Source organism: Bos grunniens, chromosome 16 (assembly GCF_055505025.1).
Source record: "Bos grunniens cultivar Pamir isolate PY7600 chromosome 16, Bosgru_T2T1.0, whole genome shotgun sequence".
Taxonomy (NCBI): Eukaryota; Metazoa; Chordata; class Mammalia; order Artiodactyla; family Bovidae; genus Bos; species Bos grunniens.
In genome coordinates, this window is record NC_141180.1 from 57529695 (window position 1) to 57555883 (window position 26189).

Consider the following 26189-nt stretch of genomic DNA (forward strand, 5'->3'; position numbering starts at 1 on the left):
TGAAAGTCACAGGCACTTTTATGAATCTGGTTAAGTGCTTAAAAAAAAAAAAAAAGTAAGCGCTAGTAACACACTTCTGCATAAAATTTTCTTTAGGGGAGCAAAGGTGGGGGTGTCCAGGACGCCCAAGTGTTGGAGGTTACGCAGCTGGCCCGCCGCCGCAGGGCGGTATCAATAACCCGACAAGTATCTTAAGGATGAACTGTGCGCACAAAGTGGATTGGAGGGCTGCTGCTGCTACAAAGTCGCGTCAGTCGCGTCCGACTCTGTGCGACCCCAGAGACAGCAGCCCACCAGGCTCCCCCGTCCCTGGGATTCTCCAGGCGAGAACACTGGAGTGGGTTGCCATTTCCTTCTCCAATGCATGAAAGTGAAAAGTGAAAGTGAAGTCGCTCAGTCTTGTCCGACTCTTAGCGGCCCCATGGACTGCAGCCTACCAGGCTCCTCCGTCCATGGGATTTTCCAGGCAAGAGGACTGGAGTGGGTGCCATTGCAAGCCAGAATGATTCCTGAATTGTTAATACACCTTTCGTTTTGACTTCAGGAGACTGGCACCTACGTAGAGCTTGAAGAAAACCCGAAAGTGGAGTTTTCCTGAAGGTGGGGAGTCAGAGCCGGGGATGACCAAGTAGCTGTTCTGCGCCTGCGCCGAATTAGCCGCATGCTCAGTAGCCGAGGTAGGTTTGCTCTGCATCTACTGTTGACCTATCCCAGGAGGGTGAACGCTGCCCGGGACCTGGTGCCTGATAACGCTCTTTTGGTTACCCCTGAAGGGTGTTTCGTCTGACTTGGTCCCAGTCTTGTCACCGTAAGTAATTTTGTCCCCTTCGGGTCAGCGCAAGGGCCTTAGGCAGATCTGAGTAGTTTATTCGTCCTCTTAACTCCAGTCCTCTGCACAGATACGAAGAGATTCAAGGGCTTTATGTAAAAAATAATAATAATAGTAAAAATTACGTCAGTCAGGGTGCCTCTCCAGATACTTCAACTTCGGACCTAGATTCTTCAGTGTCAGTATTTTGATTATTTATCCATGCTATTATTTTCATGCCCCTGGGTTTTTTTATGGCTGTATATTGTTGAAATAACAAGGCAAACCTGGACGGAGTTTGCTGCTGCTGCTGCTAAGTCGCTTCAGTCGTGTCCGACTCTGTGCGACCCCATAGACGGCAGCCCACCAGGCTCCGCCGTCCCTGGGATTCTCCAGGCAAGAACACTGGAGTGGGTTGCCGTTTCCTTCTCCGTTGCGTGAAAGTGAAAACTGAAAGTGAAGTCACTCAGTCGCAACCGAGTCGTAGCGACCCCATGGAATACAGCCCACCAGGCTCCTCCATCCATGGGATTTTCTAGGCAAGAGTACTGGAGTGGCTTGCCATTACCTTGTAGAGACTGTCTTACGCCTAAAATTAAATTTCGTTAAATTAGCACACGTTCTTCCTACTGTCTTTTCTGGTTGTAGACTTGCTTGATATGTTTGGATTCCCTGAAAATGTAGATGTTAGTTTAAAAGGTGTGTATATTTTACTGCTCATAAGATTTTCAAAAAAGAGGTTTCGCCACTTTATATCCTTGGTAATAATGATCAGGAGGATTTTCCCTCACACTGTAGTGAACACTGGCCAAATTTTCTTACCTATGCCTGTCTTACAAATGAACAATCCTTTCTCATTGGTTTAGATTGCCTTTCTTTCATAATTAATGAAGTTGAGGGTTCCCTGGTGGCTCAGATGGTAAAGAATCTGCCTGCAGTGCAAGAGACTTGGGTTTGATCTCTGAGTGGGGAAGATCCCCCCCTGGAGGAAGAAATGGCAACCCACTCCAGTATTCTTGCCTGGAAATCCTGTGGATAGAGAAGACTGGTGGGTTACAGCCCATGGGGTCACAAAGAGTTGAACATGACTAAGTGACTAACACTTGAACATGTCATGATTCAAGGCTTTTACTTTTATTTTTCTAAGAATTGCCTATTATTGGTGTCATTTACCCAATTTTATTGGATTATTCATCTTTTGCATATTGATATATGTAAGTCCTTTTAACAAAAATTAGCTCATTTGTCTAGTACGTAATACAAATTTTTTTCTCTTTCTGTCACTGATCTGTTCGCTTACCGTGTTTTGGTTATACAAACGTTTTAATTTTTATGCAGTCAGATTTATCAATTTATTCTACAATGGATTCTTGGTTTTAGTCATGTTTAAAAGTCCTTTTCCAAATTTATAAAACATTTCACTCATGTTTTATTCTTATACTTCTATGTTTTCATTGTCTAGTCTTAAAATCATGGTTTGGTCTGGAATTTACATTGCTATAAAGAGTGCAAAAAATTCCAACATTTTTTTTAGAAGATTAGCAATAAACGATGTTTTGCACAATTAAGTTTCCTCCGTGGTTTAAATTACAACCTTTAGTGTATTTGGATCTAACTCTGGAATTTGATGTCATTAATTTGTCTCGAATTCTGTCCAGGACTAAACTTTTAATTACTATAATTTTATATCATATCCTATTTTGATAACTGGTGAGGAGAGTATCTCTGCCCATTGCTTTTTTTTTTTTTAGAATTTGCTCTGTTACAGTCAGTTTCCAAAAGAGAAATAAGCTTAGTATTTTGATAGGGAATTCATCATGTATTTTCAGTTCCTAATCTCCATATGTTCACCACATTTGTATTGAGTTCAAGAAGCCACTCCCAGGCTTTGGGAAGAAATGGATCATTTGATTTCTGTTATTTTTGTCCTTCTGAATGAGCCCTGTTAGCAACTATAAAGATTTCTTAAGTGATAGATGTTAGGTTGATTGCCTTAAATGTCATACAGTTGTTTTTTTTTTTCCTGCTCTAAGTCTCAAGCCCAGAATGTTGTGGAAAAGAGCTTGAACTGTGTGCGATTCACCGTCATACTGGTTATCACTTTATATCCTCAGTCAAAATAACGTCGCAGAAGCTATAGGGATTTTTTTGCCCTTAACGCTGCCCTAATGTCCCTGCAGGATAGTCAGTAATGAGAACAGTCATCGTAATCATGGTTAGCCAGCATTACTTAGTGTTTACCTTGTGCCAGGACTGATTTAATATTTATAACGACTCTATGTTACAATATTACTGTTAGTTCCATATTACCGCTTGAGGCACAGAGAATTTAAGTGGCTTTCCCAAGGTCACAAAGCTAATGTGCGCCAGAGCCGGGAATTGAACACAGGAGACAGGCTCCGGTGCCTATGTCTTTAACCCCTTTTGTGTTGTTCAGTCACTCAGTCGTGTCTGACTCTTTGTGACCCCATGGACTGCACCATGCCAGGCTTCCCTGTCCATCACCAACTCCTGGAGCTTGTTCAAACTCACGTCTGTTGCGTCAGTGATGCCATCCAGCCATCTCATTCTCTGTTGCCCTCTTCTTCTCCTGCTCTCAATCTTTCCCAGTATCAGGATCTCTAATCCCTGTACTGTTTTTGAGTGAGCTTTCAGAGAGACATGCTCACAAAACACAGTGTTTTAGGACCCAGAAGGTGTAAAACTGATAGAGAAGGAAGTACAGTGGATGTAATCTGAACTGCTGTAAGGAAGTGACGAACTTGCAGAAGGAGCTTTTTGGCCTTGCTTTGCCTTCACCTTTGCCATCAACAGGTAATTCTCATTTAGGGTGTGGGAGGGGACTTATCCTGTCTATAATAGGAAGGTCTTTTACAGGTTTTGCAATAATATGATTAGCTATGTTTTCTTTACACAAAGAGCCGAAACTCTGTTCATTTATTTAAAAAATACTTAAGAGAATTACTAGGGCTTGGGGACAGCCTAATATTTTATCAGTAGTTCAGTGTGGATCAAAGAAGTACTTCAGAGAAAATAGTAGAAATATTCTCTCCTTTGCTAACTAAAAGTGATTTACAAGATGTCTTTATAAATCATTGTGCTTTACATCAAACCTGATTTTTTACATTCTTATAAAACTGGTATTTGTTTTAAAGGGTGATTCATAAGTATGGTGCACATTCATTTTCTGAGGAATGTAATAAGACAAAGCCTAAAGCTGTTCTTTAGAAAGAAAATACTGTGGCCTTGGCAAGCAGAAAAGCAAGTGGTTTTAGTCATATATGAAGCTTGCCAAGGCTGGGATGGTTACTGAACTGGTTCAAAGGTAAATGATATCTGTGAAAAGTTAGAACACTATACAGTGTGGGAAAATGATCCGCCTTTCATAGATGGCATTGTATAAAACATGGGGACTGAAAGAGCCCACAAGCACATTAAAATATCCTCAGTGATTAAGACACCTGGGGAGTAGAGATCAGCTACCTGAAGACTACTTTTTTCAGCACAGAAAAAATCAGTTCCATGGCTGGTCATGGATATAAGGGAGTAGAGATAGATCAACGAAGTGTTTGCTAAATCCTTCTCCTGTTTTCTCTCTGAGTTATTGCTGAAGTGTTAATAGTTATCATTGTAAAGAGTTTTTCCACATTAGTGCTCAGTATGCCAAGAAAATGAATCTAACCTGATTATAATGTAATAAGATAAATAGGATTCAGATATATAGAAACCCATTTTGTTTTTATCTTAGTTCCAGACAATTTCTATGTGTTCAGATACAAAGAAACCCATTTTATTTTTATCTTAGTTCCATACTGGTCCCAGTATGCTATTTATTACATCAGTTTCAGTTGTCTTCCTTCTGAGGGGTTTCAAATATTTCACATGTTTATTGTCTCAATTATGTTCATAGTCCCCGTGAACAGAATGTGAATGATAGAAAAAAAGGTGTCAAGAGGTTAAAAAGTGCATCAGATTAAACATGCAGTCAGAAATTGGTGGGAAAATGATGGCTATTGCTGAACTGAGGTTAATAATGTCCTTTCTATTCTGTGTTGTGTTCCCTTATTGCATTGAGATCATGGTGACTTGATTTGGTCAGAAGTGAGAGAGTTTTTGTCCCAGATTGGTTCCCCCTAGGCCTCAAATACAAGACAAAGTACAAGGATTGAGCACAAGAGATTTATTAGGGAGTATTGTCAGGATTCCTCATGGGAAGCGTGAAGGAACTAGGAATGAGCCAGCGGGCAGTGGGGGTGGGAAGCTGGGCCGTGATGCAGCCCCAGCTAAGGCTCAGCCCACCCAGTGGGTATTTGGAAGCTACAATGGCCCATTGGAATTGGGGCAGCAGCCCAGTTGGAATGAGCAGTGGCCTTTATGTCTGCCTGTTGACCAGTTTCAGGTAAAATGACCCTTCTCAGATAAATTCCCTAAGAAAGGTGGCAGCTAAAGGCCATCTGTGGACAGCCCTTTCAGCAAATGGGGAAGTAAGCGATTCAGCTTTAGAGGGGACGTGAGTAGTGTATTTCAGCATCAAAACCATCAATAAGAATGTACAGAAGAATGTGTATGTATATGTATAACTGAATCACTTTGCTCTACAGCAGAAATTAATACAACGTTGTCAGCCAGCTATACTTCAATTTTTAAAAGTCAGTAAGATTGCAGGATTTGAATCTGTATTTTCAAAGAGGAATATATTTGATCCTGGTGGTGGTGGTTTAGTCGCTAAGTTGTGTCCGACTCTTGTCACCCCATGGACTGTAGCCTGTCAGGCTCCTCTGTCCATGGGATTCTCCAGGCAAGAATACTAGAATGGGTTGCCATTTCCTTCTCCAGAGGATCTTCCCAACCCAGGGATCGAACCCTGATCTCCTGCATTGCAGGCAGGCAGACTCTTTACCGACTGAGCTACAAGGGAAGTCCCATACTTGATCCTAAAGACTGTTTTTCCATATTTTTTGTTGGGCCAGGGGCTACATGACACGCCTCACTTTCCCAAATGATTGGTTTTCACTCCTATGACCATGCTATTTGTTCTGTTTGGCCGCTGGTGAAGTCTTAGTTGCTCAGTCCTGTCTGACTCTTTTTGATCCCATGGACTGTAGCCCACGAACTTCCTCTGTCCATGGAATTTTTCAGGCAAGGATACTGGAGTGGATTGCCATTCCCTTCTCCAGGGGATTTTCCCTACCCAGGGATTGAACCCAGGTCTCCTGCAGTGCAGACAGATTCTTTACCATTCTAGTCACCAGGGAAGGTGAGAATGGTAGTAAATAACCAGCGGGTGAAATTTTATTTAATGTCTAAAGGAATATTCATTGGGTTTCAGAAACTAAATGTAATCACATGCAACCCCTCCCTTTTTAAACTATTAATACGTCCCACATAAGGGCTTCCCAGGTGGCACAGTGGTAAAGAATCTGCCTGTCAATGCAGGAGATGCAAGAGACTTGAGTTCCATTCCTGGGTTGAGAAGATTCCTGGTAGGAAATGGCAACCCACTCCAGTATTCTTGCGTGGAAAATTTCATGAACAGAGAAGTCTGAAGGGCAACAGTCCAGGGGGTCGCAAAGAGTTGGATATGACTAAACACACACATACATACACTTCCCATGTACGCAAACGTCCCTTATGCTATTCATCCCTCTCTTGGCATTACTTGTTCTATAGACATTAGGTTCCAGTATCTCACCAGTAGCCCAACAAAATATTAGCTCTCATTAGTGGAGAAGTAAATGGCAACCCACTCCAGTATTCTTGCCTGGAGAATCCCAGGGACAGAGGAGCCTGGTGGGCTGCCGTCTATGGGGTTGCACAGAGTCGGACATGACTGAAGCGACTTAGCAGAAGCAGCAGCAGCAGCAGCAGCAGGGCACATAGTATATTTTTAGCCCCTGAACCACCTTTTAATGTACAGCATTTGCACATTACACACATCATACATAAAACATTTCACATGCTCGTAGGCCTAAACCAGTTACCTCTATACCTCTTTTTCCCACCTGCTGAGAAAAAGAATACTGCTGAATTTATTGGGAGAGCTGATGCTGAAATGGAGCCTTTCCCCAGGTCTCTTTCAGTAGATGTTTATTAGAGAATCTACACAGTTAATTGAAACCGTCCCAAGGAAGAGCTCAATATCTACATGTTGAATTGAATTCAGGTAAATGAAACCAGCAGCTGGTTTTGAAAGTAACAGAACATTTCTCTTGATTTCCCTTTAGGGCCCATCATGGCATCCAGTCCCACTGTGTTGATGCGGTTGGTGGCTTCAGCATATTCTATTGCTCAAAAGGCAGGAACGATAGTCAGGCGTGTTATCGCCGAAGGAGACCTGGGTATCATTGAGAAGGTACTGAAAGTCTCATCTCATTTCATACCACCTCCATTATTGTTCCTTGAGGTTTAGGTAAAAGGATGTACCAATCTAGACACACTAATAGTTGATTGAAGTAGTCAGTGGCTTCCTTATGGAGCCTGCAAGACCCTTAGTTCAAATGGGTTCCATTTCTGCTCTGAAAAGGACTCCGGACTTCCGACATCCAAAGCTTTTATTTGTATGACTGGGTCTTCTGACCACTGTCCAGGTCCAGAGCACTGGAACCAAGCTTCATATCCTGAAATAATCTGCTTCAGGCAGAGTCATGCTGTCCTTAGTGAACTTAACATATTTGGTCAAATCTGGCATTTAAACAAGTATCCCTTATATTCAAGCTTTAGATTTTTTTTTTTCTTCATGGACAAGAAACCTAAAGCAAAGTTTTTCTTTCCAGTATAATAACTAAAAACTTGGGTAAATTATCAGAAAGATAGTTTAGAATGGTAGTTGATTTTTAAAAGAAGTCTCACCCTGTATGTGTTCTAGTTTAAAACATAATTTCTTCCACAGGATTTGTTATTTCACATTACAAATTTGACTTCTCATCATAATCTTTAAGAAAAATTGTATTGTAGTTTTACCAAAGTGGGAAAATTTAGGATATTATAAACATTTTAATGGTTTGAAATAGAGATGTAGTTTAAACACTCCTTTATGATAAGTCAAGCATCTCCTTAAGGCTACTTATATAAAAAATAAGGACCTTATATACAAGTAAAAAAAAAAAAAAAAACTTAGAAATAAGTTCCTGTGAACTAATTATAAGATTTTTAGCATAACTGCTTTTAAAAATTAAGACCAAAAATCACAAGAACAAGTAAAATAAATCTTATTTCTTTTTTTGATAGATTCATGGGCTTAATAGTATAGGAAAGAGATATATAGGGTATTTTGATCTTGAAGTCAAAATTGATTTTGAATCAAACTTTTTAAAAAATATTATAGTACCTCATTTTCCATTTTCAGAAAGTACTCAAGTTTTTTATAATACATAAATGACATCTTCCATCCCTTATCCTGAACCTTGGTTAATGTACTCATAACTCTGAACAATGTCAGTTACCCCCCAGTTTTTTTTCATTATACACTTTCACCCTGGAAAGGGGTCATTGGTGACAGATCAGAGGATTCTGCTCTTGACTGTCTTTCTCTCTTTAGCCATTAACTTAAATACAGTATAAAAAATTTATTGAATGCGTATTTCCCAAAGTGTTGTTAAAGAGGAGGCTGAAAAAAAGGATGCTAATCAAATTTGTCAATAAAAATGAAGCTGGGAGGGCTAGTTAATGTATTGGATCACAGAATAAGTATTTGAAATAGTTGCCAACTCTGAGAAAGATGGGCCAAATTCAACAAGATATTACAATAGGAATAATTATAGAGTCCCATATTCTGTGTTCAAGTACTTAGGAGTGAGTCTGATTCAAATTTGTTTGAAAAAGAGGTTTTAGTTGATCACATACATGCTCAATGACAGATTAACAGTGTAAAACAGCTACTTTAGAAGGCTACTGATCTTGCTATCTTGTCTTTCTTATCGTTTTCTCTATTATGAAACATAGAAAGTGGAAAAAATTAGCAAAAAGTACAAAATCATCTATCAAGCCACCACTGCCAATATTTTGGATCATATCTTTGCATATTTTCCCCTTAGCTTCACTTACTTTGTTTAAATTGATTTTCTGTTGTGATTATATTAGATGGGCCACTTTGTAGTGTATAGCTAAAGAGTCATAGCAATACAGTGTTCAAGTTAGAAAAAGAGATAATAGGGACTTCCTAGGTGATACAGAGGCAGGACTCTGCACTTCGAATGCAGGGGGCGCAGGTTTGATCATTGGTCGAGGAACTAGACCCCATATGCTGCAGCTAAGGGTTAGCTTGCCATAGCTAAAAGAATTTACATGCTGCAACGAAGATCAAAAATCCTCCATGCTGCGGCTAAGACTTGGCACAGCCAAATAAATAAATACGTATTTTTTTAAAAAAGAAAGAAAAGATAAAAGATAATAATGTCCCTGTCCTCTCTACTGGTCAGATACTCTTGGTACTTCGTATCCACTTGTTGACACCTCATTTTAAAAGAGACAGGAAAAAATCAGATTTATCACACAAAATATCCAGAATGGTGAGGTCTGGCACTGTGTCAGTAGAAAGAGCAGGAAATGTCTTACCTAGCGAGTCTTTGGGATAGCTTTCCTTATAGAGTTGAATAACTGTCATTGTGTCTTTCCCTCTGAAGCAGTGCTGTCTAAACTTGACTGCTAAGTGAGTAATCTTCAATTTCAACAGACCTTTCTCGTAGTTTCATTCCACAGTTATTTACAGAGCACCTACTATGTGCCAGGCACAGTTCTTTAAGAAATAGAACAAAGTTCTCTGTCTTTGCAGCCCTGCATTCTAGCAGAATTGTTCTTTGCATTGAGATAAGCAGCAAACTTCAGTGTTGCAGAAAAAAAATTTGATTTTCACAGTCATTCCTTATCTCATTACAAAGTATTACCAAAGTTCTTCCTGTTGAAGATAATCTGTAAATCCACCTAAACAGGCATGTATAAATTGTGACATATCCTAACTGGTTGAAAACAAGATAACAAAGTGGTCACTGTGTTTTACAAGTGTGATTTTATGACATGTGGATTGAGTTGAATGCCATAGGTGAGTTAGGTAGTAAATATTACTGCTGTTCACTTTCATATTTTTTATAGTTTAAAAACAAGAATTTTGAAATAAGAAATAATCATTCCGAGGACCTCTTGAATTACTAGAATTAGGATTCGTGACTGAAATTTATAGAAGAATCCATATCAGAATACTGTTAACTGCCTTGAAAAATGTATAAATTTCCTGTCAACCTGCTTGAGCAAAAGATTCATGTAGAGACCTGATAAATGAAATTTGTAAGCTGGGGCAGAAAATGTTCTAAATAATTTAAAAGTTCGTTTCCAAACTTTAGCCACTAGAAGTCCCATGAGGAAAACCAAGCCAAGAAATTAGCTGACTCATATGATGTTAAGCTCCATCAGTCTTAAAACAGACTGTAATTTAAATGGATATAGATAATCACATGAGACATCAAAGAACAACTTTATTAGTTCTGCTAAAATGTACTTTCTTTGTTGCAGACCTGTGCAACAGACCTGCAGACCAAGGCTGACCGATTAGTTCAAGTGAGCATATGTTCTTCATTGGCACGGAAGTTCCCCAAACTAACAATTATAGGGGAAGAGGTAAGACTTGTCAGGGATACCATGTTTTTTTTTTATCCCTGTTCACCATATGGATTTGTAATTGTCACTTTGCTATACACTACTTTTATGATTGCAAGCATTGTATTTTTGTGTTTTAACATAAAAATAGCTGTGATGTTCCTTGAACTTTCAGGCAATGTCTGCTTTTAATATTTTGGCCTATTTCTAGACCAGATGTCTCAGTTCTTGACCATAGACAATGTGGTTATGCTTGTGACATTCAGCATACAAAGTATAAGATGAGCAGAATTCTCCAACTTTGAAATAAAATGAGTTTTGTTGTTCCTGGTTTTTTGGTGTTTTTTTTTTTTTTTTCCAGTTAACATTTACTTGCCTATTTATTCAAAGACTAACACTGTGAAGGTGAAGGAGTTGACATCTCATATATCTGAGAGTAAGACATAGCTGATATCAGAGCCACTTGTGTAGATAAATGTGTAATACTTAAACGTTCTTTTGTTTTTAATCTTTTCAGGATAATGAAGTTAGGACCCTTTGTAATCAACTTTGATGAGCCATATATGATTTGTTTTTGCAATTTTATTCCGTTAGTTTTAAAAGCTCCAAATAGAAATGGTAAACAGAAAGAACTAGTGAAACCTGTGATGCTGCGTTACTTGTTACTGAGACAGAGGGTATTCTGTAAAGAGGAAATAGCTTCGGTCATCACCAGTATTCCCTGCTTTAGGATCTGCCTCCTGAAGACGTGGATCAAGAGCTGATTGAAGATGGTCAGTGGGAGGAGATACTGAAGCAGCCGTGCCCATCACAGTACAGTGCTATCAAGGAGGAAGATGTATGACCCATACTATTACTTACCTCTCTGTTAATCTTCTGTTTTTGTTGTAGTAAAGGAAATAAAATCTGCCATCATAATAAAAAGTTGGTAGTTATAAAAAACAGGGCAACCAGGAACCTGAAATCTTTTAGAGCCAACATAGAAATGTCTGGCAACCGTACGGGATGTCTCACCTGTTGATTTTGAGTTCATTTTCTCATTCTGTTGATTTCCTCTTCACTCTAAAACTGTTACTAAAAATACATTTGGGGGAATTCCCTGGTGGTCCAGTGGTTAGGGGCTCTGTGCTTTCACTGCAGGGGCCCAGGTTCAATCCCTGGTCGGGGAACTAAGATACCACAAGCTGCATGGTATGGCCAATAATAATGATGATAATGATAATACGTTTAGGAAGAAAATCTAATTTGTTATTTAGTAGATTTGATAGTAAAACTTTTCATGGGTAATTGGAACTGGAAAATGCTGAAATGGATCACTGCCTTATATTTTTGGAAGGCTGTAAAAAGTACGCCCCTTGCTCTTTATAGTTGCTTAAATTAAATCTGTGACTTCAGATAGCTATCACACTTCTTTAATGTTCGCATTCTAGTTTATTTAACACACATTCGTTGAACACATACTATGAGTAACGTGCTTTGTTCTGTGATACGGAGTATGGAAAGAAAAGACATGATGTCTTCCATCAGAAATATGCCCTCATAAATTCACGTCAAGTGTTGTAATTCTAGTGGTTCGTGACTGTGTATCCTGAATCATATTGAAAGTCCTAAGAAGAGAGGATTTCTTGTCTATTCTATTTCAGTCTTATAAACAATTCATTTTTCTTGGCCATATATACACTGTGTCCTTAAGATAGTCCAACTGTTGTTATTTTTTCTAAATCAGCATTTATATATGAGTAGTATCCACACAACACATTTTTGCTGCCACTTTAAAGTTTTCCTTGTATCACGATCTGGAGCTCAGGATGTTCATGGCAATGTGTTATAATTGTTTAGGTGACAATAAACTTTTACCAGTTCAGCATTTTATATTTAAAAAAATTTTATTGAAGAACAGTTGATTTATAGTGTTGTGTATCTCTGATTACAAAATACTTTTTTTACTATTTTTTTTGATTATTACAAAACTGATGACGTTGGCTTAAGCCTCCCATAATTTCAGAAATGAAAAAGATAGTTTTTAGTTTATCTATTTAAATCAAATTTTTTTTAATTTCTGTTTTTTTTTTTTTTTTTGGCTGTCCTGTGAGGCTAGCAGGATCTTAGTTCCCCAACCAGCAATCAAACCTGGACTCATGGCATTGGAAGTGAGGAGTCCTAACCACTGAACCATCAGGCTATTTCCACTTTTTAAAATTTTTATATGCTTAATTTGGACATGTTCTCTTTTTTAGCTTGTGGTCTGGGTTGATCCTCTGGATGGGACCAAGGAATATACCGAAGGTTAGTATCTCTTCTGTATTTGGCTTTTGTATCTGTGTTTGGCAGCAGTAGGACTAGTATATGACGTCCAGTTCAAATACCAATCCCCCCAATACAACCAACCCGAAGGTCCCATACACAAGAATAACTGACATTAAGCCAGTGTAACCAAAGAGACTGTACTGAACCCCCAACTTTATTAGGTAGAAAACCAAGAGCGTTGCTGTACTGCCTTACTCTGCCAGCATCCCATGGTGTGCATGCCTCACTCCCCTCCTCTGAGAACTGCTGTCTCACTTCACAGCATCACCTCTAAAGATGGGTTTTGAAACATAGTGCAATATTTCTCCCTCCTGAAATTATCTAAGATCAGCAGACTTAGAAAGCAGCAAATTAAAGTTGGCAACATTGAAGTGAAATGGACCAGGCTCAGAGCCAGAGTGGTAGATTTTAGGAGCACAGCATAAGCTTAGATTCTTATTTTTGAAAGAAAGATTAGCGTGGGTTTTCTTGTATCGGTTCTCAGCTTCATGGCTTAAAAAAAGAAAATGTCTCATAATCACTAGAAAAAACTTTCTCTGTCCTTAGATGAGACACATCTACAAGTGAATTCTGTAGTGTGTATGTGTGTTTTTCCAGAAAACGTCTCTATAATCCATTGAGAAATAGGAGAGCTCTAGACAGTTTAAGTGAGTATAAGAGCAGCTAACAACTGGTTCAGATCTCAGCCCCCACGTCCAGAAAGTTTGATTTACTAGCTCTACAAAGGAGCCTAAGAATCTGTATTGAAAAAATTGAGCCCGTTCATTCTAATGGCATCTTCCCTGGTGGCTCAGATGGTAAAGAATCTGGCTGCAATGTGGGAGACCTGGGTTTGATTCCTGAGTCAGGAAGATCCCCTAGAGAAGGGAATGGCAACCTACTCCAGTATTCTTGCCTGGAGAATCCCACGGACAGAGGAGCCGGGAGGGCAACAGTCCATGGGGTCTCAGAGTTGGACACGACTGAGCGACTAGCACTTTGTTGCACTTTCTTTCTGATGCTGCTTGTTAGTTCATCGTCCACACTGTGAGAAATCTTAATTTAGAGGCTTGAAATACAAATCTTGATGGTGATCCTGGAATCGAGAGTGATCTAGCAGGCAGAAGTGAGTCAGATGGTGATGGTGGGGAGCGCAGAGGAATCTAATGATGGCTGTGGAGTTATGGCTGATTTACTTAATTGGTTTACAGATTGTTACTAATGAGACCATGTGTATCAATCAATTCAATTAAGTGGCCATAGTTCCTACTCCTGTCCCTGGTCAGCACTCTCTTATAATTTGTGTATTTTGCCAAAAGTAGGTTTAATCAAGGATGCTGCTGCTGCTGTCGCTTAAGTCATGTGCGACTCTGTTCGACCCCATAGACGGCAGCCTACCAGGCTCCACCGTCTCTGAGATTCTCCAGGCAAGAGTTCTGGAGTGGGTTGCCATTGCCTTCTCCGTAATCAAGGATCAGTCAGTTCAGTTCAGTTCAGTTCAGTCGCTCAGTCATGTCCAACTCTTTTCGACCCCATGAATTGCAGCACGCCAGGCCTCCCTGGCCATCACCAGCTCCCAGAGTTCACCCAAACTCATGGCCATCGAGTTGGTGATGCCATCCAGCCATCTCATCCTCTGTTGTCCCCTTTTCCTCCTGCCCCCAATCCCTCCCAGCATCAGAGTCTCTTCCAATGAGTCAACTCTTCACATGAGGTGGCCAAAGTACTGGAGTTTCAGCTTTAGCATCAGTCCTTCCAAAGAACACCCAGGGCTGATCTCCTTTAGAATGGTCTGGTTGGATCTCCTTGCAGTCCAAGGGACTCTCAAGAGTCTTCTTCAACACCACAGTTCAAAAGCATCAATTCTTCGGCACTCAGCTTTTTTCACAGTCCAACTCTCACATCCATACATGACCACTGGAAAAACCATAGCCTTGACTAGATGGACCTTTGTTGGCAAAGTAATGTCTCTGCTTTTGAATATGCTATCTAGGTTGGTCATAACTTTCCTTCCAAGGAGTAAGTGTCTTTTAATTTCATGGCTGCAGTCACCATCTGCAGTGATTTTGGAGCCCCAAAAAATAAAGTCTGACACCGTTTCCACTGTTTCCCCATCTATTTCCCATGAAGTGATGGGACCAGATGCCATGATCTTCGTTTTCTGAATGTTGAGCTTTAAGCCAACTTTTTCACTCTCTTTCACTTTTATCCAGAGGCTTTTTAGTTCCTCTTCACTTACTGCCATAAGGGTGGTGTCATCTGCATATCTGAGGCTATTGATATTTCTCCCGGCAATCTTGATTCCAGCTTGTGCTTCTTCCAGCCCAGCGTTTCTCATGATGTACTCTGCATAGAAGTTAAATAAGCAGGGTGACAATATACAGCCTTGACGTACTCCTTTTCCTGTTTGGAACCAGTCTGTTGTTCCCACGTCCAGTTCTAACTGTTGCTTCCTGACCTGCATATAGGTTTCTCAAGAGGCAGGTCAGGTGGTCTGGTATTCGCATCTCTTTCAGAATTTTCCACAGTTTATTGTGATCCACATAGTCAAAGGCTTTGGCCTAGTCAATAAAGCAGAAATAGATGTTTTTCTGGAACTATCTTGCTTTTTCCATGATCCAGCGGATGTTGGCAATTTGATCTCTGGTTGAATCACTGTAAATTCCTTACCTTTATTGCAAAAGTAACTTGGGAGGCATTGATGTGCTGCTGATGAATCATAACATGAGTTATGTAATTGATATGAGTTTTCTTCTTTTTAGGTCTTCTTGACAATGTAACAGTACTTATTGGAATTGCTTATGAAGGAAAAGCCATAGCAGGAGTTATTAACCAGCCATATTACAACTACCAGGTATTACTCTTAAATGATACTGAAATATTTTTTCAGATAAATAATTATGGTGTTCTATGATTCTTAATGCTATCTAATCTAGTGGTTTCTAGCTTGGTTGCACCTGCAGTCTGGGGGAACTTTTCAAAGTAAGGATTCCCAGGTCACACCCTAGATGTACTGAGTCAGAACCTCTGGGGGTGATGATACCAGGAATATGTATGTATTTATGGGACTATACATAGACACACTGTATGTGTTGTATATGTTTTTTTACATATGCCTTATGATTCAAATCATAAGCAAAATTGGGAATTACTGATATGGTTCTTGATTAGCTTGGTCATTGAGGCACCTGATTTACAGGTGGTGCTTGAAGCACATTGAAGAAGTGAACCATTTCAATCAAGAAAAGAGGCTAGCCATGTTGTTTTGCAGGTAATTCTACATAATGCCTAAATTATGGTCAGCATTAAATAAATATGCTCTTGCACTGTTTCCTCTTACTTTTTCTCTCTAATCTGCTTTGACTTTCTACTATACTCTCAAGATATTGTCTTCTGTAGAACAAGAGGCTAATGTACTTCCAAATCAGTAATATTACCATTAGATCACATGAAATGTTAAAGGAAATTGTTGAAATAAAATACTTAAGGTATTTACATTAGTGTAACCTTGATGAAAGTGAAAGTGGAGAGTGAAAAAAATTGGCTTAAAGCTCAACATTCAGAAAACGAAGATCATGGCATCTGGTCCCATCACTTCATGGGAAATAGATGGGGAAACAGTGGAAACAGTGTCAGACTTTATTTTTTGGGGCTCCAAAATCACTGCAGATGGTGACCGCAGCCATGAAATTAAAAGACGCTTACTCCTTGGAAGGAAAGTTATGACCAACCTAGATAGCATATTCAAAAGCAGAGACATTACTTTGCCAACAAAGGTCCATCTAGTCAAGGCTATGGTTTTTCCAGTGGTCATGTATGGATGTGAGAGTTGGACTGTGAAAAAAGCTGAGTGCCGAAGAATTGATGCTTTTGAACTGTGGTGTTGAAGAAGACTCTTGAGAGTCCCTTGGACTGCAAGGAGATCCAACCAGTCCATTCTGAAGGAGATCAGCCCTGGGATTTCTTTGGCAGGAATGATGCTAAAGCTGAAACTCCAGTACTTTGGCCACCTCATGTGAAGAGTTGACTCATTGGAAAAGACTCTGATGCTGGGAGGGATTGGGGGTAGGAGGAAAAGGGGACAACAGAGGATGAGATGGCTGGATGGCATCACTGACTCGATGGACGTGAATCTGAGTGAACTCTGGGAGTTGGTGATGGACAGGGAGGCCTGGAGTGCTGCGATTCATGGGTTCACAAAGAGTCGGACACAACTGAGCGACTCAACTGAACTGAACTGAACCTTGATAGATCTTTAGAGAAAAAAGTAACTAGAACGGGGACTATTACTTCTGAATGTCCAAATTGAGTTAAGAGCAGGATTTCTACTTCTTAGATAACTTTGGGTTTTTCCTACTGTGTATATCATTATAACTTTTTTAGTTATAGTCGTGTGCTTCTTAAGAGTGTCATGTAAACTTTAAGGTAAGCTAATACTGTTCCTTAAAAGAGGGGCATTTAATTCATAGATAATATTGCAATGCATGGCACCTTTTAAAAAAAAAAAAAAGGTTTAAGTGCTTTGGAGTTACTAAAAATTTCCGTCATTTCTTTCTGAAGTTAGAATACTTGTATTCACTTTCCACAGAACAATGAAAATCAGAAGTTAAGGGAACCCAGGAATGACGCAAAGGTGAGAAAAATAGCTAGGCTTTTGGCTCCACTGGTAGGTAGAAAGAAGTAGGCAGCTTTGGTACCCCAGGAAGCCAGTGTCTGTGCCATTCCCCAGCTCATTTTCCCCTGTTCTGCTTCTCTCCTTTGTCACCTGTCCCTTTACCACCTTTCCTTCTGTACACTCCCTTTCTCTTTGTCTCTTCCTTCTCTCTTGCTTATGCCTTAAAATTTGTTGCAACAAGGAGAAAAAGTCACTCAGCTTTGTTGGTAGTTTTCAAGGCTGAATGTTCAGTTTAAGATCTTCATCGTTTATCAAGAGCTTCCTGTGTACTGCCAGACTCAAGGATCTACATGCATTATCTCATTCTAAGGTGCACCATCATTCTTTAAGGACACCTTCATCCCCATTCAAAAGATGAGGACACTGAGACAGATAACTTGCCCTGGTTGGTCACTGGCAGACCTGGGATCTAAACCACAGTCCGCAGTCTGTACTGCTCTCTTAGTCACATAAAGCACTTCTCACAATTCAGACTGCATTATTGCTTCTAACAGATACTGAAGCTGGGAAGCACTCTAATTAAAAGAGCATGGCAGAACCTACTGTATAGCACGGGGAACTCTACTCGATGCTCTGTGGTGACCTAAATGGGAAGGAAATCCAAAAGAAAGGGGATATATGTGTATGTAGAGCTGATTCACTTTGCCGTATAGCAGAAACTAACACAACATTGTAAAGCAGCTATCCTCAGATAAAAATTTTTAAAAGAAGAATTCTGAACAGGAAATAAAATTAAAAAAAAAAAGAGCATGGCAAAGTACAAAGAAACCCAGTCTGTCTGAACATCAGAGCTAGCTCCTTAACCATTATGAATCTTACTTGTCTCATCAGTAAGATGAAAGTGTTAGCCTTTACTACACCCAGACAGTTGGTGTGGCTACTCTGAATGGGAGAGATAGTGAGAGAGGCTGAGAGATCAGGAGCTCAGAGGGAGGCTAGCCGGCTGCCTCGTGGGGTTTGCATTTACCTTGCCAGGGTGCCAAGAGTCCATGGTCCCGTCCTCTTTACCTTCGTGTTTATTTACACAGGGCGTGTGAGTTTTCTAGGGCCCAGAATACTCATATCCCCCTATTAAGTATGCTTTCCTTTCTTTTTCAGAATGACTGGAGAGCTGAATTAATAAGTAGGGTTTTTTTTTTAATGTTTTTATTTACTTATTTTTTTAATATTTTTAATTTTTTGGCCACACAACACTTGGGATCTTAGTTCCCCAACCAGGGATCTAACCCACGCCCCTTGCATTGGAAGCACGGATCTTGACCACTGGACCACCAGGGAGGTCCCCATGAATAGGTTTCTTAAGAGCATGAAGTTGGTCTCGGCAGTTGAGCTGAAGTGTAATGAGTACCCGGAGCCTGTCAGTACTCTGAAAAGTCCAGCTTCTCCTAGGGTGTAGATGCTAGAGCAAACAGGAAAAGCAGGCGAGCATGCACTGAGCCCCAGTGCCTGTTCTTTGGTTCCTCTGTTTCCCCATTTGCAGAGTGCTCTCAGCACTTTGGAGGCCAGCCTCCTCGCCTGTAAAGAACCACCTCGCCAGTGACACGGCCCTCCCCCAGGCAGTCCGTCCATTTCCAGTGGCTGATGATTGGATAGGTGTAAAGGCCTGGCATTTCATCCCAGTTTGTGATATGTTCTCTACCGGGGTCGAGCCCCGGTTGGATCCAGGGATTCCCTCAGGAGGATGGCGTTGGCGATTAAAAGGATAGTTAAAAGGAGAAAGACACAAAGGCTTGACCTGACTGGTTTATGTGGGAAACTAATAAAGTTCGTGACACTGAACTTGCTCAGACCATGGAGGCCGCAGGCGCCCTCTCAAATCGCGGAAGGTGCCTCACCCTGGGCACCTTCTCAAGTGGGTCTTAGAAGCCTAGGCAAGTAAGTGGTCTCAGAGAGCCCCCACGCTCCAAGTCAGTCACCCTGAAGGAAGAACAGAGAAGAAAAGGAGGCAAGAACGACACGGGGAGACCAAGCTTTGAGCAAGGCCCATAGCTTTATTTTCAAAGGGAGCTTATATACCTTAAGTTGTGCATAGAGGATAACAGGGGGTGTAAAATCATGCAAAGTCAGCAGTCTTTGATCCTTATTGAAACCAGGCTTTCTTTTCTGCAAACTTATCATCGTATACAAATGCTTTAGGTGATTTACATCATCTTCTGGCCAGAAGGCCTGTTAACATTTTATGACTCTGATAAAGGTTTGTCAACCATAAGACTTATTTTCTCTAAGAGTAATTATTTTAAAGTTTGGCGCCATCCTCCGAAGGTGTTAGATAAAGTTGCATTCCTATAGGGCAAAGGTGCAGTGGGCTTACAACAAAGGAAAGAATTTATTACCTTGAGGGTCTAAAGTTGTTAACACCAAGGCCACTACTTATTTTTTCTATATACCAACTATATTAATTAATACACTTCCAAGGATACAAGACAGGGGATGTGGAAACTTGGCGGCAAGCATTGGCTCAACAATGAAATCTTCTACTAGTTCTGTTCTAACAATTTCTAACCCTCTGAGAGGCTCTATACTATTTGAATACCTTAAGCTTCCCATGCCTCTCGCAGTTGGGAGGCTGTAAACAATCGTATGCTGTAGGAGTCCGGATAAACCTGTCAGGCAAGTTAGAGAGCCATCTGAGGGGTTTGGATTGAAACACTCCTATTATGCCCAGGAGGCTAATTAACTAGAGCTCTAAGTTGAATTCCTTTAGAGAAAGGTGGTCGGGGATAGCCCCCCATTAATGTCAGAGGAGTTGGTGAAAGTCGTAAAATAGTAAAACAGACAGATTCTGGTTTTGGGGTAGATGCTCAGGCAGATCCAGGGGGGCCCTTTGCATATCAGGCCTTTGCCTTTGCATATCAGGCCTCTCCGCATGACCTTTGTCATGGGTGGGAACTCCCGTGCTGGCTCCCGGCAGTTCTCCCCAGTTTGGTACAACCCTGAGGAGCCGTTCGGGCTCCAGAGCTCCCCCTGGGGTCGGCTGAAGCTGTGGTCGGGTCTGCATCATAGCTCAATTTCTCCCTCTGCCCACTCACACCACCTCCCCTCCTTTGCACAGTGTGGATCCCAAGGGCACTCCTTCATAAACACCCTTCTTAACTCAGAGCCCGCTTCCCAGGGAATCCAACCCTGCAACACAAGCGTCTTTCACTGTAACAGCACCCAGAGTACTGCTCTAGGGTAAACAAAATGATGTGTGTGAAAGCATTTTGACAAGTACACTGAGGTAGATAGTCTAGTTCAGTGATAACAGATACTGGCTTTGAACACAGAGGAGCCTCAGTTTGATTATGATCTCCCTAGAGTCCTTGGAGAAGGAAATGGCAACCCACTCCAATATTCTTGCCTGGAAAATTCCATGGACAGAGGAGCTTGGTAGGCTACAGTCCATGGGGTCACAAAGAGTTGGACATGAGCAACTTCACTATACTCTATACTATAGAGTCCTTGGTCAGGTTACTGAATGATTCCAAAACTCATTTTCCTCATCTGTAAAATAAGGATGATAATGCCTACTACATGGGACTGTTCTGAGGATTAAATGAGATAATACATGTAACGCTCTTAGTATGGTGCCTGGTACATGTTTAGTATTCAGTAAAAATACATGTCTGTATATCCACTCTATTGCTATAGTGATATTTCGATGACTTTGTGTTAACCATTATAGGCTTCAGGTTTAGCTTCCTCGAAATACAGGTTATGTTTTTCTATGCAAAGTCTATCGTTATAATAATGTGGTTGAAAATTCTTTGAGCTCTGCAAAGGAAAATACAGATTCTGGGATTGCATTGTCATTGTCGTTTTACCACCATAATTGTCAGTAAAATTTTTTAACCCTGACCCCATTATCCACGGCCATTTTTCAGCATTAGCTTCTTCAGTCACTTTGTCTCTGTAGCAGCCAAATGTATTATCACCGTTTCCTGTTCCCATAGTAATGTGATCCCTGTTGTTCCTTGGACAATGAAAAGTAATCAATACATGATATTTCATTTCCTGGGAATTTATGTACCTTTTGCAAAACAGCTCTTTGCAAATACAATAATGAGGCCATTGGATAATTCTAAGAGGACCAGGAATCAGTATGTGATATTGCCTTTCCTGAAGACTCCAGGCAATAACCAGAAGTTTCTTTCCACACTTTTTTTTTTCTTTCCATTCTTTTGAAGTCCAGTGATTATTATTATTATTTTGGCTGTGCTGCATGTCTTGCAGGATCTCAGTTCCACAACCAGATGTAGAAACTGGACCATGGCAATGAAACCCAGATCCTAGCCACTAAGCCACAAGGGAACTCCCAATTATCAACCAAAACAACAATGAGAATAATCAGTTGATCCTCTCAGGAAAATTTCTTTGTTGGTGATACTGTTTTGTACTTTATAACATTACCATTTTTTTAATCATGCTCCTAATATAACTACATGTTGTATTTATAATGAGCCTTTTTCTCTAAGTGATGACAAGCTTTGCTGTTGTTCCATCTGTTTACACAGGCAGGACCAGATGCTGTGCTGGGGAGAACTATCTGGGGAGTTTTGGGTTTAGGTGCCTTTGGGTTTCAGCTGAAAGAAGCGCCCGCCGGCAAACACATCATCACAACAACCCGGTCCCATAACAGCCAGTTGGTTACGGACTGCATCACTGCTATGAACCCTGATGATGTGCTGAGAGTAGGAGGAGCAGGAAATAAGGTATGAAAATGTATCCATCATCTCCTCTGAAATGCAACTGAATCATTGAAAGAAATAACTGAGCTTTTACAAAATGTGAAATCAGAGTTTGGGAGAAGAGAAGAAAGATCGTTATCTGCCATTAAAGACACATTTCAGCAACATTTGATTTTTTTTTTTAATGTTGTGGTTCAAGCCTTTTTTAACCTAAGAGAGTTCAGTGATAATATAAGTCATTTGCATAAGGCCCCATGCCTGATGCCAGTCTTTATTTTCTCAAGGACCCTCTTGGATTACTTCCTAGATCTTCTACAGACTCTAAGGATGGGCCTGCCTGCCCCTCCCTGGATGCCTCCCCCATTCATTCATTTAGGCCCACATCCTGAGAACATGGTGAAATGAAACACAGTTTGATCTCCATCCCTGATCTCCTCTCATCTGATTGCCCCTTGGTTATCATCATGATGACATCCTTCAGGTGTCTCAAATTCAGCATCCCCAGTTGGAGCACATCCTCTCTCTACCAGCACCCAGATGTGTTCCACTCGCTACTTCCTATCTGGTTAATGGCATCGCCATTTTCCTAACTCTTCTAGCCAGACACCTGAAAGTCATCGTATCCTCCTTCCTTCCTCACATCCTATCAATCTGATCCTACTTACGGATCTTTTTAATTCTCCTCTAAAGTCTCGTCTGTCTCAACTGCCAGTGCCCTAGTTGAAACCTATCATCGTCCCGCATCCAAACTCTATGGCAGCTTCCAAAGTGGTTCCCCGTTCAAGGCCATGTCCTCACAGTGCCACTAGAGCAATGAAAACACACAGCTTATCATGGCACTCCCCTGCACCACATCCCTGGGTGATTCCACCTCACAGCAGCTGAGAATGGGATGTAAATGCCTCTATATCCTGACACCCAAATGCCCCCAAGCATGTGTTTTTCCCACTTGTGTGTTAAGGGCAACAAATGATAAATATTTATTGAACTGAATGGAATTCATTTCTCCTCCCTTATCCTTTGGAAGTGGGCTTCCCTGGTGGCTCAGATGGTAAAGAATCTGCCTGCAATGCGGGAGACCTGGGTTCAGTCCCTGGGTTGGAAAGATCCCCTGGAGGATGGCATGGCAACCCCCTCCATTATTCTTGCCTGGAGAATCCCCATGGACAGAGGAGCCTGGCAGACTACCGTCCATAGGGTCACAAAGAGTTGGACACGACATGAGCGACTTTGTAAGCAACTAAGCACACACACCCTTTGGAAGCAATAATCAGCTATTTCTAGATTTTCCAAAAGCATTTGCTTGTAAGAGGGTGAAAACTGGAAGTAACAGTATTTTGAAAAAAAAATTTTAAACATCTCAAAGTAAAAATATATTCCTGGTATTCCCTGAAATATGATTTCTCTTTACTCCTTTTGTAACTACAAAACCCATTACCTCTTTTATTCCCAAGGGGTACCATTCCCCATTGGAACAAAGTCCCCATCCTGCACAACCCCCCACCTCTTTTTCTTCTATGAAAAGACTTTGTTGGGCAGTTCTTAACTTTTTTGCATCTAGGACTTCTTTGAAAATCTAACAAAAGTTATAACTAGCCCCTCTTCTCTCAAAAAGTATTCCTGGCACAGTTCTTGGCACATAATAAAGACTTGACACAGATTTCCTCAAAGAAAGAGAAAGGTTTTACTCAGAAGTCTACAGCAAGGTTTAATGGTTTGAAGGTGTTCTTGAATACAGTAATCCTAAAAGGAATAGCTGGTTACCTTGTGTTCACTGAGGTTCTCCTCATTCTCCTGGGCTGGTCTTTTCATCTCAATATTTGCATTCTGAATTTTATAGTACTAATTGTTTCACAGTGTAACCAAAAAATAAGCCAAGTGGCTAATGAGGGGCTGATAGCAAGTTTATGTTTAGAGTCACACAGTTTCTATTGGCAACCTTATTTTTATATGAATATTACAGATGTTAGTAATATGAGTCTTTTAAAATTCACACTTTGGTAGCAGAAACAGTAACAGATAAGATTCTAAAACATGGCTTCCCAGGAGGCTCAGTGGTAAAGAATCCACCTGCAATGCAGGAGACCCAGGAGGTGCAGGTCCGATTCTTGGGTTGGGAAGATCCCCTGGAGAAAGAAATGGCAACCCACTCCAGTATTCTTGCCTGGAAAATTCCATGTTCAGAGGAGCCCGGTGGGTTGCAGTCCATGGAGTCAAAAAGAGTCAGACATGACTGAGCATACACACACACATGATTCCTAAACAAAGACTTACAAAACTGCTTGTTGGATTAGTCAGCATCACACATCTATTAGAACTTATCACAACTTATACATTACTGTGCTGGCTGATATTTCTGTCTTCTTTACATAATAATGGTCAAATTTTTGCAAGACTAAAAAACTTTACTTTTTCTACAACAAAATATATATAGCTTTCACAATAAAAAGAAAAACAAACACCATAAAAAAGGGAAAACTTTATTTTCCTAACTTGGAATATGAAGAGGCTGCAGATATCCTCCTTATAGCTTATTTGACTACTTCCCCCCCTCCTCAGATCACTGTATAATTACACATGTCTTCTGTATGTTTCTTCATAATACTCGTGTCATTTATACCTGCTGAAGGCTTTAACCTAAGTCGAGTCTGATTGAGGAATCGAAATGCTTGAGAAAAAAAAACTAGCAGTTTCCCTTTATTGGTACCTCAGTCATTTCATGGTCAAGGGATTATTACTCTCTTAACCTTACAGATAATTCAGCTGATTGAAGGCAAAGCCTCTGCTTATGTATTTGCAAGTCCAGGATGCAAGAAGTGGGACACCTGTGCTCCAGAAGTCATTTTACATGCTGTCGGAGGTTAGTCCATTTTATTTGGGGGGAATTATACAGTTTTCATATTATGCTAAAAAATTATACAGGTTTTATACAGTTTTCATATTGTGCTGGGACATAATATTTCAGTAGTATTACTTTACCTAGACTCTTAAAATGTAAATGATAGAAGGAAAGTTAGAGGTTATACAGTCCAACCCCTGCATCGTATAGGTAAGAAAGTAGATTTCCAGCAAACTCATTCTTGAGTTGGGGAAATAAGATCCCACATGTTGCACAGTAAGGCAAAAAAAAAAAAAAAAAAACTAAATTATTTTAATCAAGGTGGAAAAAATAATGATACCTTTAGTTAGTCTTAAACTGCAAGTGAAATTAACACTTAAGCTTTGTGGTCCCTTCTCATGTTCCTTATTTTATCCAACATTCATTGTATATTATTACATAGGGAAGCAAGAAACACTTAGATGATCTGATCAGTCATTGACATTGTATTGATGTTTTTTCCACAGGCAAGTTAACCGATATCCATGGAAATGCCCTTCAGTATAACAAGGAAGTGAAGCACATGAACTCGGCCGGAGTCCTGGCCACACTGAGGAATTATGACTATTATGCAAGTCGAGTCCCCCAGTCTGTTAAAAATGCCCTTGTTCCTTGAAGGGAAATCTTGTCAACTCAGCCAGGAGAAGGACTTGGTTCTCAAAAATAATACATTTTAAAATTAACTGAATGGAATTTGAGCTCCACTTTTACTTCATTGTTGATCACCAGTTTACATTTGATTACTTAGGAGTAGAAAATAGAATTTTTAAATGTCTTGATAAATCAATCACCCAGACCAATTTTGACATCTGGAAAATTTGCAAAGTCACTCCGTGTCACATTTCTTTTCCTCCTTTTATTTGGAGCAGTGAAAGAAAAGTTCATTTCCAATTCGCTGTCCTGATCCATTGCTGAATCAACATTCCTATTTTGTAAACAGATTTCTCTAGGGCATAGAACCAGTTGTTACCTGAATCTCATTCTTGTCTTTCAGTGTAATGTAAAAAGTTTCCCTACTCCCATCCTGAATACATTAAAATGTCATTGTATATGTTGAAGAAACAGATTTTGGAGAAATGTTTCTTTATAATTATTTACTTTGAGCTCTCTCTCTTATTCACCAGCTTTTTTTGTCTCAAGTTATTTGAAAATGATATATTTTCTACTGTGGGCATTACTTTAATCTTACGGCATCATAATGCAACCTAACTGTGGAAAATTAGATAATTGACCCTATTCCTTCCAAAGGGAGATTATAATATATGCTATCAAAATTATTTGGACATT

General features: G+C 40.3%; 1 protein-coding gene across 9 annotated transcripts; it reads left to right on the plus strand.

Moving 5' to 3' along the window:
• Positions 1-109: 109 nt before the first annotated feature.
• On the plus strand, positions 110-25964 carry BPNT1 (3'(2'), 5'-bisphosphate nucleotidase 1). 9 transcript variants are annotated; one of them, XM_086342736.1, is made up of 11 exons: positions 693-808; positions 3419-3622; positions 7033-7160; positions 10313-10417; positions 11127-11234; positions 12634-12682; positions 15445-15536; positions 17271-17315; positions 21851-22048; positions 24779-24884; positions 25370-25964. In XM_086342736.1, exons 3-11 carry the CDS (start codon positions 7041-7043, stop codon positions 25516-25518), a joined length of 972 nt encoding a protein of 323 aa, XP_086198862.1. In that variant the 5' UTR covers positions 693-808; positions 3419-3622; positions 7033-7040; the 3' UTR covers positions 25519-25964. The 9 variants fall into 9 exon arrangements, 8 of the variants coding, with proteins under 8 accessions (XP_086198860.1, XP_086198864.1, XP_086198862.1 ...); XM_086342737.1 differs by having other exon boundaries at positions 3495-3622; XM_086342734.1 differs by lacking the exons at positions 693-808; positions 3419-3622 and adding an exon at positions 110-677.
• Positions 25965-26189: the final 225 nt, after the last annotated feature.